Source organism: Mesoplodon bidens (genome assembly GCF_964165515.1).
Source record: "Mesoplodon bidens genome assembly, chromosome: 2".
NCBI lineage: Eukaryota > Metazoa > Chordata > Mammalia > Artiodactyla > Ziphiidae > Mesoplodon > Mesoplodon bidens.
This window is the reverse complement of record NC_138177.1, coordinates 175468779-175485192: the sequence shown is the minus strand read 5'-3', so window position 1 is coordinate 175485192 and position 16414 is coordinate 175468779. Positions and strand designations below refer to the sequence as shown.

Here is a 16414-nt window from a genome sequence, read left to right as displayed (position 1 = left end):
CAGGGGTGGGGGGAGAGGGACAGAAGAGGGGTCTTCATGACCTTCTCAGACACCCAACGCAGAGCCCTGAGCACAGGAAGTGGTGAGGACGCAGGCCCCGCCCCCAGGAGCCCCAGCCTGGTACAGGAGGTGACGAGTGGGCCGATCATGACGGTGAAGTGTGGACATGGGTGGCCTCATCTGGGGACGTCCCTCCACAAACACGCATGGAGCCCCTGCTCCAAGTCAGGTGAGCAGGGGGCTGGGATACACAACCAGGCAGCCGCCGTGGGTCCCAGGCAGCCCCAGCCTCCGGATGCAGGCGGCTTTGCCTCCAGGCTCCTTCACCCCGGAAGTGGGCTTCTCCCCATTTTCCAGAATGAAAGGATCGACGTGGCCAGAGCAGCCGTGGATGGCCTGGCCAGGAGCCTCACATCAGCATGCTGAGGTCTCTGCCAGCACCGTGGACCCTCATCCCCCCGGCTGACCCACCCTCCCCACCCCAACAGGCCCTCCAGGAGCGCCGGGCTCGCTGCGAGACGCAGAACATAGACCCCGTGGTATGGACCAACCAGCGGGTGCTCAAGTGGGTGCGAGATATTGACCTGAAGGTGAGGGGAGATGGCGGGGCTGGGGGTGACTCTTGGGCAAATCCCATGCACGTCTGTGTGTGTGCAAATCAATATCCATTTTTGCGTGGGCTGAGGCATCGTTGCCCAGGCCGGCAAGAATAACCTTCCTCCTGTCCCTCAAGAGGCGGCAACTACTCCCCCCTCCTGCTATCCCCCAGCAGCATCCACATCTCATGGGGCGGGAGGGAATGCTGAGCCATTCTCGCTCTCTGAAGCCAGGGTGGGATTGAATCCACATCCATCTTCTCCCTCAACAAGCATTTATGGGCTGCCTGCCTAGATCTGGGTATGTCAGTGACAAAATAGTCCAGTCACTGCTCTCATGGCCCTAAAAGAGTGGGGTGGGTTCCCTCTCAGTATTAAATGAACTGGTCCCCGGAGGTCAAGCCCTTGCTGTTGGGGGCATATCCCCAGTAGAGGTGGGGCCCCCTCAGGCCAGTAGGGTGGCTCACCAGCCTCATGTCTTGCCCTCAGGAGTACGCAGACAACCTGACCAACAGTGGTGTCCACGGCGCCGTGCTGGTGCTGGAACCCACGTTCAACGCTGAGGCCATGGCCACGGCCCTGGGCATTCCCAGCGGGAAGCACATTCTCCGGAGGCACCTGGCGGAGGAGATGAGTGCCATCTTCCACCCGGCCAGGTGAGTGTGGGCTGCTGGCTGCAGCTCGCAGCTTTTGGAAGCGGATGGTCCTGGCCCATCCTTCCTGGGTCCCACCTGTTCCTTTGCAACACAGCGGTCTCCTTTGGCAGATCCAGAAACTGAGGCTCAGAGAAGTGCAGTGCTTTAGCCTGAACATCATAGAGTAGAAAGAGGTAGAGGAGAAGTCAGGTTTTGAATAAAGTGTGTGGTTACAACGGGCATTTAGAGAAGGGAGAGTGACCAGCGTGTATGAGGAAGGCCATGTGAGGGTGGGGTTTGAGCTGGGGAGGATTCACACTGGCCTAAGAGGTTGAGATGGCTGTTCCAGGCAGGGCTGACTATGGGGACGAAGGTTTGGAGACAGGGATGGGCGTCTTAGTGGTTTTTACCATCTAGGTGAGCAGACCATGTCAGCCCACCTACCCCAGGCTCCTTATCTGAAAAGTGGCCAGAGAGGGCTTCCCTGGTGGCGCAGTGGTTGAGAGTCCGCCTGCCAATGCAGGGGACACGGGTTCGTGCCCCGGTCCGGGAAGATCCCACATGCCATGGAGCGGCTGGGCTCGTGAGCCATGGCCACTGAGCCTGCACCTCCGGAGCCTGTGCTCCGCAACGGGAGAGGCCACAACAGTGAGAGGCCCGCGTACCGCAAAAAAAAAAAAAAAAGAAAGTGGCCAGAGAATAAACACTTGAACAGATGAATTCCCAATGGACTCTCTCCTTAAAATGATTGTGGTTAAGGTTAGATGACCATTTATTGAGCACATGCCATGGGCACTAATTCTATCCATATGACAATGCTAAGAAATTAGTTTCACTATCCCTCCTTTATAGATGGAGAAAATTGTCTGAAGAGCCAAGGTACTTGCCTAAGGTCAAACAGCTAGTAAATGGCAGAGCCCAGATTTGTCCTTATTCTATTAATGTGATATATTATGTGATTGATTTTCAGATGTTGAACCAACCTTGCATTCCTAGGATAAATCCCAGTTGGTCATGGTGTATAATCTTTTTATATGTTGCTGGATTAGGTTTGCTAGTATTTTGTTGAGGAATTTTGCATCAGTATTTACAAGGGATATTGGTCTGTAGTTTTCTTTTCTTGTGATATTTTTGTCTGGTTTTGCTATCAGATTAAAATTGGCCTCATAGAATGAGTTGGGAAGTTTTCCCTCGTCTTCTGTTTTTGGGAAGAGTTTGTGAAGGATTGCTGTTCGTTATTCTTTAAACATTTGGTAGAATTCACCAGTGAAGCCATCTGGTCCTGGGCTTTTCTTTGTGGGAAGTTTATTATTATTATTATTATTATTATTATTATTACTAATCCAAACTCTTTACTCATTGTAGGTCTATTTAGATTTTCTGTTTCTTCTTGAGTCAGTTTCAGTAGTTTATATCTTTTTTTAGGTTCTTACTTTTTTTTTTTTTTGACTCATTGTCTTATTTTATTCAAATAGCAGTCTGCTCACACATGGTCCAAGAACACCCAAATAACAAAGCAAAGACTGGTCTTCAAACATTATAGCCAATGATGCCACACTTGCCTATGATCTCACCAACATAAAACCACATCCACACCTCAGTGGCCACCAAACCATTCAGTAGAGCTTCCTTAACTGTAAGCTGTTTGAAGCTACCAGTTTGAGCACTACTGATAATTTTTTTCAAGCTCTGAATAGCTGTAGGGATCTCAGCAGGGGTTGGAGGAACCAGCTCAACCTTGGCATAGTGCCAAAATGTGGCCAATCGAGGCTTCGAGTAAGTTACAGCAGCGCTGACCAGCGCCGGGGCCTTCTCCGCGAGGTTACGGACAAACTGGGCCATGGTTCTGGGACGGAAAGCCTGTTGTGCCGACTAGGTTCTTCCTTTTTAAAAAAATTTTTAATTGAAATATAGTTGATTTACAATATCGAGTTAGTTTCAGGTGTACACCACAGCAATTCATTTCTCTCTATATATATACACATATATATATGTGTGTGTGTATATCTATATCTATATCTATATATATGTTCATTCTTTTTCAGATTCTTTTCCCTTATAGATTATTCTAAAATATTGAGTACAGTTCCCTGTGCTATACAGTAGGTCCTTGTTGGTTATCTATTTTATATATAGTCGTGTGTATAGTTTATATCTTTCCAAGAATTTGTCCATTTCATCTAAGTTAGCTATTTTGTTAGCATACAATTGATCCTATAATCATTTCCTTGTAATGCCTCTTATTTATGTAGCGTTATCCCCTCTTTCATTCCGAGTTTACTAATTTGAGTCATCACCCTTTTTGACTCTTGGTCCGTCTAGCTGAAGGTGAGCTCATTCTGTTGACAGATGCCGGATTTGAACCTGAGGCTCTCGGCGTCAGGCCTGAGTGCTCAACCCCTAAACCACATGGGGCCTCAGGGAGTGGCTGAGCCACACCCCATGTCATGCACGTGGGAGAAACTTGTGCATCTGTCGCGGGGTCCAGGTGCCCTGGACTGCCCTCCCCCACTGGCAGGCTGATACCCAAGCAGTTCTCACAGACCCTGCAGCCGAATCATCGGTGCTCTTGTAATATGCAGATACCTCATCCCCTACTCAGACCTACAGGACCAGAATTTGCTGGCAGAGCCCGGGAATCTACATTTTCATGCATTTTATGCTTGCTGAGGTGGTTTTGACAAGAACCCTATTCCATGAGCCATGAATCAACAGGTGCAGGCAAACGGCTTTTCTCCTCAGAATTTTCCACCTTCCTTTACCTCCCTTCTGGAGCCATGTGATCTGTAACAGTCTTAAGATCTTCCGAGCCCTGGAGGGGCAGCTCTAGCTAAACATTAGCCGTGTGACTAACATTTGTGTGACTGATTCGACCCTTGACCCCCCATGAGGTGGGAGGTATGTTGAGAACTGTCTAGGATTAGGGGGTGAGCGCTAGGGACGTTTCAATGGAGCACAAATACGGTGGGTTCTTAGGTTGCTGGGAGGTCAGAGACTCCTTCAGGCACCAGATGAAAGCAGTCCTCCTGATGTCAGGACAAGGAAGAAGGAAATGGATTCACTCCAGGCTCCTCATTTTACCTCTGAGGAATCTGAGGCTGCTCAGCCGGGGAACCAAGAGGCAATGCCAGTACCAGACCCCAAACCTGTCTCCCCGTTAGGACCTTTTTTCTTGATGCTGCTTTTTTCCACATATTGGTCATAGCTTATGAGTCAAGGTCTCCACGTGGGATGTGGGATTTTAGAACCTCGCGGCCCGTTGCTGAGACCCTGCCATGGGCCAGGGGGTCAGACTTTCAGTTAGCTGGGGGAAGACAGAACTCCTTGAGTTTCTAAGGAATTGTAGAGCCCGCTGCTGTTGGTACAAGAGTCCCCAGCTAAGCCAAACAAACACCAGGCAGACAGTGATCCCCAGGCAGGTGGTGAGATGCTTGGGAAGGTCTGATGGGTTTATATTAACCAAGATCTCTGGGCTTTGCCCAGGCCATCTCTGCGGTGGTCTAGGTATCTCATCCTGTCTACTGCCTTCTTGCTCCTTTTCCTTCTCTGTTGCTGATTTCAGCTTTCCAGAAAGAGAAAGGTCAGGGCAGGTCTTTTGGGGTGAGTCCTCCCAGAATGCTTGGATTGGGTGGAGAGATTCCAGTTTGAGGAAACATCCCGAACCATCAAAATAGACTTGAGAGGCCAACCCTGGGACTGAATCCCAGGCCGGGTGGGACAGAGCGATGGTCATCACACTGATATCATGTGTCGTCACGTCCCTTGTTTCATTTTCGCCTCCTCCCCGTGAAGGAAGCTGAGCGAGAAGGAATCGTTGCCTCCTTGTACGGATAAGGTGACAGGCTTCAGAGAGGTGTTGTGACCTGCTCAAGACTAGACGGGAGTTCGTGGCAGTGCTGGAATCTACCAGCAGGGACTCCTGTGACCCTCCACCACACTGGGAAGCTTGGAGGTGGGGGCTGATGAGCACCTGGTTCCACTCTCCAGGAGACGTGACCCCTGATCACATCTGTGATCCCACATCACCCGGTAGATGTGATGCCTGTAGTCACAGGGGGGTGGTCAGCTCAGAGCATCTTGGGAGATTATAGTCTCCATGTATTAATGGCCCATGACCAGGAAGTCAGGGAACATCAGCACCCAACCCAACTCTAGGAAAGGCACATTTACCAAGAGTTTATAGGGTCCAATATGACATCATGTCCTCCAGCCTCCTCTCATTGCCATGACAACCATATGACCAAAGGGACTGAGGGGGAGCACTTTCTGACATCATCTTGTGATGTCTACTTTGACACACACTGACTTCTTGCTTCTCCCGGTAAATCCCGGTCTAGCACCAACTCTGTCACAGGACTGTGTGTTAAAGATCCAGAGAAATAAATCAGTGGACCAAAAGGATGCAGGGAGTAGCCAAGCCGTTCCAAAGCATCACAGGAGCCAAAAAAAAAAAAAGCCTTAATGAAAATGTGTGACCATCTCCAGCACTTGCCTGAAGGACGGTGTATCCTGTCACTAACAGGGGGTCAGGCACAAGGCGGATTCAGCCTGTAGATTCTCTCTGAATGTTAGGCCTGAGAAGAGTCCCCTTTAGGCCTTGGAAGCATCAGACAAACATTGCATCTCTCTTGTAAATACTCCTCCCCATCCTGTGGCCTCGTGACCCATGGCCCCAAAGTACCCCTTTTTGTTTCCAAGGATGCAAGACTCAGCCGGCATCTCCCTCCTTTCCCTCCTCCTTCCCCCTCCAGACACAGTTATAAGGTGGGGTTATCAAGCTACCATAACCATTTGCTAAGGTCTGCCACGGGCCAGGCTCAGAACCTAGCACGTTGTTGCCACCTTCTAGAGGCGGGTGCGTGTGCCCCATTTCACAGATGAGAAAACTAAGGTACAGCAAGGCTGCATATCTTGCCTGGGGACATAAGCTGATAAACTGAGGAGCTGGGATTCAAAGCATCATGCTTTGCTGCTTCCCTAAAGGGCAGAAAGAGTGGCCAGAACAACAGGGGAACTGTGTCGAGCAGGGGTCTCACCTCCCTGGGCCCCTCCCAGGGGGCTCCTGAGCCTCCATCCTGAAGTATAAACAGTGAGACAAAGTGAACGCGGAGCCTGACCCAGAGACGCCCCACGATAACTGACAGTTCATGTCCCCTGACCTCACAGGAACGCTGGAGTGTCTCAGTGAAGCAGTTTCCTCCTGAGTTGGTTCCCTGGGGCTCCCCTTTCTGTCACTTTGCTCCAGTGTCCTCATCAGCCTTTCAGCAGGAAGAGCAATTCCATTATGAACTCAAACAGACTCAGCCCTCGAGCACACAGAATAAGAGGCCTTGTCACAGCCCTACCTCCGTGGCTGGCAGGCTACCCAGGTCTGAGAGATCCAGGCAGCAGACAAGGGGGAGTATTCCTGGGCCCCCTGGCAGGTCACCTGAGCCAGGTGGGGAAAGGGGCACATTGAGATTTTTAGGCACCCACAAGAAGGTGATGTTTCATAATATTCTGCCTCACCCCACCCCCAAACGGTCACTGAGCTGTGAGCCCAGAGACCCGGCCCTGGGGCGGTGTAGCCCATGGAGTCATGGTCCTATGTAAGGAGGGCGCACAGCAGGGCCTTTGGGGGCTGAATTCTGGCTCCTCTTCCATCATCTGTGGTTTTAGCAAGAAACTTGCCTTCTGGAGCCTCAGTTCCCTCATCTTGAAATGCGGACAATCACTCCTCCTTCCCAGGGCTTCGGGAGGGTCGGTGGGGGAAGGACCGGGCGTCATGCCTGGAACACAGTAGGTGGCCAATTAATACGCTGTCCTCCCCCACTTCACTCGGCTCCACCAAAGCATCTTGCACCTCACGGCCTCCTAAACTTTCATTTAATTGGGTGAGACTCAGCCCTCAGGCCAGCCCCGCTGGCAGAGGCTGATTCCCACCCCGCCACCTTCCTTCCTGCACACGATGCCTTTTTAGTGCCCAGGACACCCTCTACATTGACTCAGGAAATGAGTCAAAGAGATGCCCTATCTTCCCGAAACTTCCCTCATTAAAACTTATCCTTCCAGCATTCCACTCCCTCAAGGTCTGACGACGGAAGTAGAAATATTCAATTAGCCATGTCAAGCCTCCAAAGACCGTAACCTTGCGCTCGGCCTATTTGCGTTTTCGTGACTTTTAATCCGCAGCAGGAACGGTACGGTTTTAGCCACAGTGGAAAAAGCTAGAAGGGAAGGTGTTTTGGCACAGTGGTGACAGGAACTGCCCTCTGCTCCTCTGTCTACACCACAAAGGCAGCCACTTTCTGCTCAGGGGATGGTTTGTTAAGACCAGAACTGCGTACTGGGCTCCATTGTACAGATGAGGAAACTGAGGCCCAGCAAGGGAATCAGCTCACATGAGGGCACAGCTAGGGGATGGTTGAGCAGGGACTCAAGCCAGGTCTGTACCCCTCAACCCCTGTGTTGATCACAGCAATTACTCATGCTATGCCAGCCCCTTCTCAGCATTTTATATATGTCCTCTCATTTAATCCTCCAATGAACTTATAAGAGAAATGTTGAGATTAACCCCACTCCACATTCTTTCTCCTCCTCTGGGTCCTACGCTGACCCCCAAGGTGGGAAAAACATGGTCTAGATCTTGCTCCTAGAGGCCCAAGTTCAAGTTCCATCCCTGCCACTGTGTGTCTTGTGTATCCCTGGATGAGACACACATCCCCTCTGGACTTCCATCTCTTTTTCAGTGAAAAACAAAAGGAGGGGCTCTGGAGTTCTCCCAAGCTCATCAGACAGCTGATGTTCCATGAGTCAGGGGGGTTTAATGCACTTCCCACAAGACAGCAAGCACAGCTGGCTGCAGGAGTTTAGATCTTCATGGCTTCTGCACTTAGAACAGCTTCCCCAGTAGACCCAGGGCATTCCATCCCCAGATGGAGCAGAGAGGGAGGTCATCAATGAAGACCTCAGTTCCTGACCCGCCACAGAGAAAGAGCCTCCCTGTGACGAAGATGCCCTGGCACCCGGGGACCTGAGAACTCACCTTCACCTGCCGCCCAGCAGCCAGTGCGGTCCTCTGCCCAGCACCCTCCCCTCCCTTGAACTTTCTCCGCAGAACTTGCCCCCAAAGAAGCAGAGCTTCTCTAAGGCAGCTTAAAAGATATTAGAAGGTTCATTTCTCTTCATGAGTCCACCTCCGTGGTGGCCTGAGCCGAGGCTCACGGCTCCTGTAAAGCCACCTCCTGCCCGCCGGTCAGCCAGAGCCAATTCCTCTGTAATAAGTTTTTACTGTAAATATGACTTATTATCATTATAGCCATTCACTGGATCCCAGCTAAGCTCCAAAGCACTTGTTAACTAACCCTCGCGATCACTTCATGAAGTTGGCTCTAATACGATCCCCATCTGGCAGATAGAGAAGCCCAGCTTTCAAGAAACGAAGTGACGTGCTCGAGGTCACGCAGCCAGTGGAGAGTCAAGCCAGGATTTCAATGCCACTAAAGCTCCAAGAAAGATGCTGGACACCAGCATCTTGGGATTGGTGAGGTTGACAGGGAAGGTACAGAAGTGTCTGCCCATGCTGGGGCCAACCCTGCAGGCAGAGAAAGACGGGAGCCCTAGAGACACACTGGTTTGCCCAAAATCTAAAAGAGAAGGAAGGCAGGTGGGAGGACGAAGTTCGGAACTACTGTATCTGAGCCAGTTTCTTGCCCCAACTCCATACTCCATACGCGCCAGCACTAAGGTTCTAACGCAGGGGCCGGCCAACTTCTTCCATAAAAGGCCAGATAGTGAAGATGTGAGCACTCGAGAGCCATGTGGTCTGTGTCCAAGTAGACAGCTCTGTCGTGGTAGTAAGGAAGCAGCCATAGACAACGTGCAAACCAATGGACTGGGTTCCAATAAAACTTTATTTACAAAATCAGTCAGCTAGTGGGATGGGGAGGGTGGGAGGGAGACGCAAGAGGGAGGGGATATATGTATATGTATAACTGATTCACTTTGTTGTAAAGCAGAAACTAACACACCATTGTTAAGCAATTATACTCCTAATAAAGAGGTATAAAAAAAATCAGTCAGCTAGCTGCATTCGGCCCACAGGCTGTAGTTTGCCAAGTCCAGTTCTAACAGAAGCCTTTGATGCTTCTGTACAAGGAAGGGAGCTATGGGGGTAACAAGTCAGTGGGGGACCCAGATTCCAAATGCAGAGTGGGGGAAACTTTCTTGCTGTTTCTCCAGTCACACCTAATGAGCTGACTTGTGGGACTTCTCCCATCAAGTCTCCCCTCTCCTGATAGGGTTTGCGGGCACTGGGGGCTTAAGAGAGACTTTGGGGTCTCTGAGACCGGGGTTCAGATCTTGGCTGTGCCCCTTCCAGCTGTGTGATCTTGGGCAGGTCTCTTGACCTCTCTGTGCCCCTTTTCCTCATCGGCAGCGAGAGACGGCAGCCTGGCCTCTAGGTGTGTGCCGTGAGGATTGTGTTTGTAAAGCGCTTAGCACGGTGGTGGCGCGTAGGAGATACTCAGTACACCGCAGTTGCGGTCACAGTTCCTGGTGTGAGCGAGTGTCTGTGTCTCTGGGCGGCAGTAGCTGACACACACCCCCGGCTGCCGCAGCCCTGCTGACTTGCACTGGGTCTCTCCTCAGCTCCACAGGCATCCGGGAGGCTGAGCGATTCGGAACGCCCCCGGGGAGGGCCTCCAGCATCACCCGGGCGGGGAAGGAGGAGAACAGCAGTGGGATCAAGTACAAGGCTGGCCGGGTAGGTCGCTCCATGTGTTTCCCTGGGGGTCCCCCAGCCTGGGAAAGAAAGGTCTTTGTGTCGTCTGGAGGGGGGCCGATGGGCCAGGTCACAGGTGCAGCTGGGAGAGAGGCCCTGGAAGCCACCCTCAAGGGACCTGCATGATGGTTAAGACACACTCAGCCTTGTGGGGTCTTTGTCACTGTATCTCGAAGTGCAGGTCTTACCTGTCTGCATCAGACTCCCCTGGGTGGATGCTTAACATGCAGATTCTGGGACCCACCTGGGCCTCCTGACTCAAGGGCCTCTGGGGGCAAGGGGAACCCCGCATGCCGCAAGGCTGCCCAGAGGGTTCCAACACACCCTAAACTCTAAGGGCCACTGACTTAGATTTTGAACTCCAATGGCCTGACCAAGAGCAGTGGATGAGCCTCTGGTGCATAAGAACATGTGTAGTTGGGTCTGATCATGTGGACTCAGGGCGACACAGATTCCTAAACGGAGGTGTATAGACACGGACGACAGAAGCAGATAATCCAAAATTCTTCCATTTATTCAGCAGACAGTTTCAGGTACTAAGTGCATCCCAGGCACGTCCTGAGTGTGGGAGATAAACATGAAGAAACGGCCACCCTCACCATTAAGATGCTTTCAGTCTAGGCTGTGCATTCCCACTGGGAGTGCTGTTACCCCCAAAGGGGTGAAAATTGGTTCAGGTCAGGGAGGGCACAAAAAACCTTACTCGTTTTATGCATAAAGCACAGCTATACGCATGGCACATAAACAGATGCACAGTATACCTGTGGCATGAAAATTTCATAGTGGGAGTGTGATTAGGGAAAAAATGTCTAAAAAGTCTTCTTTTTAAGGGGGGCAGTATTGAAAAAAAGGTTGAGAAACACTGGTCCAGAAAGAAAGGTGGTCAAATAAATAAATAATTACAAAGCACTGTCATGACTACCCTAAGAGAGAACTATTTACTGAGGGGCCACCATGTCTGATAATTATAGCTACTGTCTGCCAGCACCTTGCTGTGTGCTTCCCAGATGGATTTCTACTCTTTGCAACAACTCTGGGAGAAAGGAATTATTAGTCCCATTTTGTAGCTAAGAAAACTGAGGCTCAGAGGGGACAGGTAACTTGTCCAAGGTCACACAGCTGGGAAATGGCAGAGCAGGGATCCAAACCCCAGTTTGTGCGTCTCCAAAACCCACACTCTTTCTGCCACACCAGGCAATGCTGGAATATTTCTTCTGGACCTGGGAATGCAGTCAGACCTCACGCTCGCAGTCAGACCTCACACCCACACTCATTCTCACCCCCCCTCCCCCTGCTGAGGAGGAAAGTGAGAGACTTCGGTAGATAAGCAGAAAGACTACATTTGCCCTCACCCTCAGTAACAAACTGGTTCCTTCTAGCTGGGAACACAAAGCTCTCTCCTAAGGTTAACTCACAAAAGTCCTCTCAGTCTCCCTGAGGAGTGGAGTATTAGTCATAACAGGAGGGGCACAGAGAGGTTAGGTAAGGTCACACAGCAACTGAAATTGGAGACCCCACATTTCCCAGATCCAAGCACATTCAATTCTTTTTTTCTCTTCTTCCTGTCCTTTGTTCGCATTCCTCTCTTCTCAGCTGCCCCTGGGAAAGATAGGAAGGGGCTTCAGCAGCAAAGACCCCGATTTCCACGATGACTATGGCTCTCTTCAAAACGAAGATTGCGGAGACGACGACTCCCAGGGCAGGCCCGAGCAGTGCCGTCTGGAAGGCTACAATGGCCTGGAGGTCACCAACGTGTAAGGAGCCGATGCTCCACCAGACCCAACACAGAGAGACGCAGGGATGAAGGACAGCCAGGGACTGTCGCTGTTGTACATAGTGACCTCGGCCTGAGGATGCTCCTCTAGACCCGGGAACTCCCAGCAGACTGCTGTGACTTCGGATGGGAAGCCCGAGGAACGAGGGGGCACCAGCCTGCCTGACTTGAGCGGGCTGTGGACTTCCGTGCTCACGGGAGGGAGACTGGCCCAGAGGGCCCGTCAGGGTGCCCAGCACCTCTGTCATCAAGGCTCCACCTCGGAGTGACTCAGCCACTGAGCAGTTCAGGTGGTCCTGGGAGCCTTGAACTGAGCCACCAGGATGGAAAGAGGCACCGGGTTCCCCAAAACACCCTCCCAGGAGGAGCAGGTGGGACTCCAGCCAGACACGCAGAGCCCGGCAGTGACAGCAACAGGAGCTAGCAAAGCTGGAGGCTGACCGGTCACCACGTGGACCCTTCTGGCCAGCCTGGTGGAGGTCTCGGCTCCAGCATCCATGCCCCCCATGACCAATAACTTGGCTTCTGACTTGGGTCACTGAATCTCTCTTGGGAGAAGGCAAAACGGGAAGGTCATTCCCATCCTAAAAGCCGTGTGTCACATCCGGGTGGACATGTTAAAGGGCTACTTGCTCCCTCCTCCTGGGAGTGGCTGTCCTGGGTGGAGGCAGGTGACATCCCTGCGGGGGTGTGGCTGAGCACTGACATTGCCAGGAAGTGCAGATATCTGGTCATCAGGATGAAGGATATCGTGTCGATAGGATCGGGGTTGACTGAGTTAGGTCCGTGACAACTGTACCAAGTGTGACAGCGGGTTTGGGACTGGGAACAGGGAAACGCTTGTCATCGTTAACCCAGCAAACCTTGTTGTGACGTCTGTCACCTGACACACAGGTGTGCTCACCAGTGCCCTAATTGAGCTGAAGCTCACAGGTCGCTAAGGTGGTGCAGGGGATCCCCAGCCCTCTTCTTGACTCTACTACTGTTTTGCTGTGTAGCTTCTTCCCAGTGGCCTCACCTCTCTGTGCCTCAATGTCTTCATCTACAATACTTCTGGTTCCCTTCCGGGGATGTTGTGAGGATTAACACTTGCTAACGTCTGTAACACTTTGTAACCTCTCAGGAGACAGGTGGGAAGTTATGGGGTCCAGGGTGGGTGTCTACTTTCCCATTTACAACACAGAACTGATACTGTACTGATATTGTACTGGTTCTCTCCACCTGTTTTTTGTTGTTGTTGTTTTTGTTTGTTTGTTTGGGGGGCCGCACCGCACGGCGTGCGGAACTTCCCCGACCAGGGATTGAACCTGCACCCCCTGCAATGGGAGGGCAGAATCTTCACCACTGGACCACCAGGGAAGTCCTCTCCAACTGTTTTGATTGGAGCAACATGCAAAAGGAGGGCAAGAAATGTTTAATGTTCAGACTCTCTAGAGCCCCCAGTAGGACTTGACTTCCCCAAAAGAGGAAAATCCCACGTACATAACCCTTGAAAATGAGTTTGATCCATGTGTTCAGGCTTGAGTTCATTGACCTCGATGCTGAGGAATGATTAGGGAAGGGCACATGGCATTGGAGTTCTACTTACACTTAGGTTATCAAAGCAAATCCTTTGTTGGAACCACGGTGCTCGACTTCCATTGAAGCCTTTGGTACCAACAGTCTATAAGAAGTTTGAATTTCCAGGACTAGAAGCAGGGTCAGCCTCCAAGAACCGTCAAAGCACGTTCTTCAACCCAATGAATTACTTCCCCTCAAGGAAAAGCACAACCCGAGGCCTGATGAACTTGAGAATTCCTCCTCCCCGAGGCCGAAGACCTTGGTTTCCTAACCTTAACACAAGCACAGCTTTTCTCACCACCGGAAACCAAATGCCTAGTTGTGGACAGGTGGATGCTCCCTTTTGTCTGAATGTTTGGCCTCCTAGGGACACATTTCTGATTCCAGGGCCCGAGGGGTGAAGCTCTGGAACAAGGGGCGAAGCTTTGCGGAGGTTCCAAACCCAGTAACTTCATGACATTCAGCCACACACACGGGATCGGAGACTGCAGAGCCCGCAGCCGGAGAGAGGAGTTAAAACCTCCCTCTAACCTGATGCCATCGGCCACTCCCGAGCCAGCATCCAGGCTGGCTGAGCCGGCACCCCAGGATCTGCCTCTCGGGAAGGAGCAAACCCAGAAGGCAGTTATTCCCGCAGGGAGAGCAGGAATGGCAAACCGACAGGTGCCTGGATGCAGGTCTGATTATTTGAAACCAATGCATTGTTCCCCGACTTGTGGACAAGATGGGCAAGTGGACAGTTTGGGGGGGGCGGTCACTGGCAGGGATGGCACTGCCCAAAACATTCGCAGCATTCAGCCGGCAGGCCTGGGGCAACGTGGGCAACCTTGGATGCACCTTTTGGTCCAAACGATGCCCTAAGAGCACATTCTCGCCTCCCGGATGCTCTGTATCCCTGGCAGCCAGGCAAGCGTTTGGAGCTGGCTTTGCAACATGAGGATGGGTTGGCTGATACATGTTAAACAACCTCCATACAGAGTTAAATCAGGTGAGCTCTCTCTGCTGGAAAAATCCTAAATGTCAACCCTGCTTCAAGAGCGGGCAAGAAGAGCAGGGGGTGCAGACTTGGCAGAGAGGTTCTGGTAGCGGTTAACAAAGGCTGGCAGAGCGGCCACCCACAGAACAGTGACCTGCCACCTCCTGTCCAAACGGCCTGAGTCACGGTCTTGGTCTTTAAAGGGTGACATGGCATCTGGACCTCGGAACCATGTGAATGTGCTTCTGGAAGAGGTCGCCTGCACCCATGGGTGCTGGCCCCTTAAAAAGAGGTGGCCGCTGCCAGAGGTTGGGGAGAACCAGGGTGGGCAGAGACACCCCATATTCCTCCCAGAAGCTGGGGACCAGAACCATCAGAAGGCACCTGCCAGGTGGACTCCGCTTTCTGACCCCAGGCGCCTCTTGTCTGTGGACAAGGCTCTCTTGTCCTTGGCTGAGCAGGGCTCTTCTCCGAGAAATCTGTCTGTGTCAGCATCGCAATCATCGGAGCCCCGGCTGCAGGAGGCAAGGAAAAGCCACAGGAGAGCCTGGACCAGACGAAGCCGAGGGGAAGGGGTCTCCACACAGCCCAGCCAGCATGGAGGGGCCTCAGAACAGTGACCCCCAATCTCTAGGTCACCGGACAGGGCTGGGTCCAGCAGAACAGGACGATTTGGCAAGATGTGACTTCCGTGTTCGGTGCTCCAAGCCTAGCTCTCCCCCTTCCCATCACAACCCATATTTTCTGGGCACCATCCCTTCTGCTCTGCCCTTCGAGGTTCCAGCAGGCTCCTGGCAGTGGAGTGGCAAGAAAAAGAAACCTTGTGGGAACTAGCATCTTCTGACACTAACATCATTCCCAGTGGTTGGCTGATGAGAATTTCCTGAGCCCTAACACCCCAGGGAGTCTGTGGGTGCAAAGGAAACGAGTTGTCCATGAGCTAAGATGATGTTCCTGACCTTTAGTTACTGATCATAGCCCGGAATGTCTTCCCAAGAGTGAATTTTAACACTGTAACAATAAATACTACTCCACAACACTTCACTGATGAGCTGGCCTTTTTCTCTGTGTGTTCTCATTCCGTTTTCCCAACAGTCTCTTTGAGAGGGGTGATTATTAACCCATTTCATAGACGGAGAAACTGAGGTTAAGGCTGAGGGGCTTGCCCAGCTCCATTAAGCTAAGACGTGACCGGGCAGGACTCCAGCTCAGTCACCTGCCTCCAGATCCCAGGCTCGTTCCTCCCCGCTGAGCACCACCCCCACTACAATGTTGGTGTTCCCATCCTCACCCTCACCTTCCAGCACAGGACTTACATTACCAGGTGGCAGCGCTCAAAATGGAGCTCTGGTGCATTCTGTCCTATTGGAAAAGTCAGGCGCCTACTGTCCCCATCAGAGTGCTGCCTCCTGTCCCAGAACCCCGCTGTCAGGAGGGGAACATCTGACCAGCCACCCCTCCCTTGATATCATTTGCTTCACCGTGTCCCTCTTCTGGGGTATTCACATTTCCAGATCATCAGAATAGATCTTCAGCGGTCGTCTCAGTCGGCTCGGGCTGCTACAACATAATACTGGAGACTATGGGGGCTTAAACAACAGACGTTTATTCCTCACAGTTCTAGAGGCTGGGAAGTCCAAGATCCAGGTGCCAGCTAATTCACTTGGTGAGGGCTCTCTTCCTGGTTCACAGATGGGTGCCTTCTCATTGTGTCCTCCCAGTGTGCAGGGAGAGAGAGAGGAAGCAAGCTGTCCGATGTCTTATAAGGGCACTAATCCCATCATGAGGACACCATCTTCGTGACCTAATCACCTCCCAAAGGCCCCATCTCCTAATACCATCACATGGTGGGTTAGAATTTTTCAAATAAGAATTTGGGGAGGACACAGACATTCAGTCCGTAGCAGTGGTAAAACCACAGGTGTCCTAGCTCGGTGCTTCTCAAACTTTAACATGCACCTGGGAGGGCTTCCCTGGTGGCGCAGTGGTTAAGAATCTGCCTGCCAGTGCAGGGGACATGGGTTCGAGCCCTGGCCTGAGAAAATCCCACATGCCGCGGAGCAACTAAGCCTGTGCACCACAACTACTGAGCCTGTGCTCTAGAGCTCGCGA

At 51.9% G+C, this 16414-nt stretch overlaps 2 protein-coding genes across 4 annotated transcripts in view; one reads left to right on the top strand and one right to left on the bottom strand.

Annotated features, from left to right (window-relative positions):
• Positions 1-11750, top strand: part of KAZN (kazrin, periplakin interacting protein) — a gene marked incomplete at its 3' end in the record, with an annotated part of 474913 nt that extends 463163 nt beyond the window's left edge. For all 3 annotated transcript variants that reach the window (XM_081255919.1, XM_081255920.1, XM_081255921.1), the window contains exons 12-15: positions 489-590; positions 1086-1252; positions 9860-9974; positions 11586-11750. In XM_081255919.1, the coding sequence (XP_081112045.1) occupies positions 489-590; positions 1086-1252; positions 9860-9974; positions 11586-11750 (549 nt within the window). The remainder of the gene's footprint in view (positions 1-488; positions 591-1085; positions 1253-9859; positions 9975-11585) is intronic.
• LOC308612382 (ATP synthase subunit g, mitochondrial-like) lies at positions 2455-3219 on the bottom strand. Its single transcript, XM_081224863.1, has one exon. It carries the CDS (start codon positions 3071-3073, stop codon positions 2762-2764), a length of 312 nt encoding a protein of 103 aa, XP_081080989.1. The 5' UTR covers positions 3074-3219; the 3' UTR covers positions 2455-2761.
• Positions 11751-16414: the final 4664 nt, after the last annotated feature.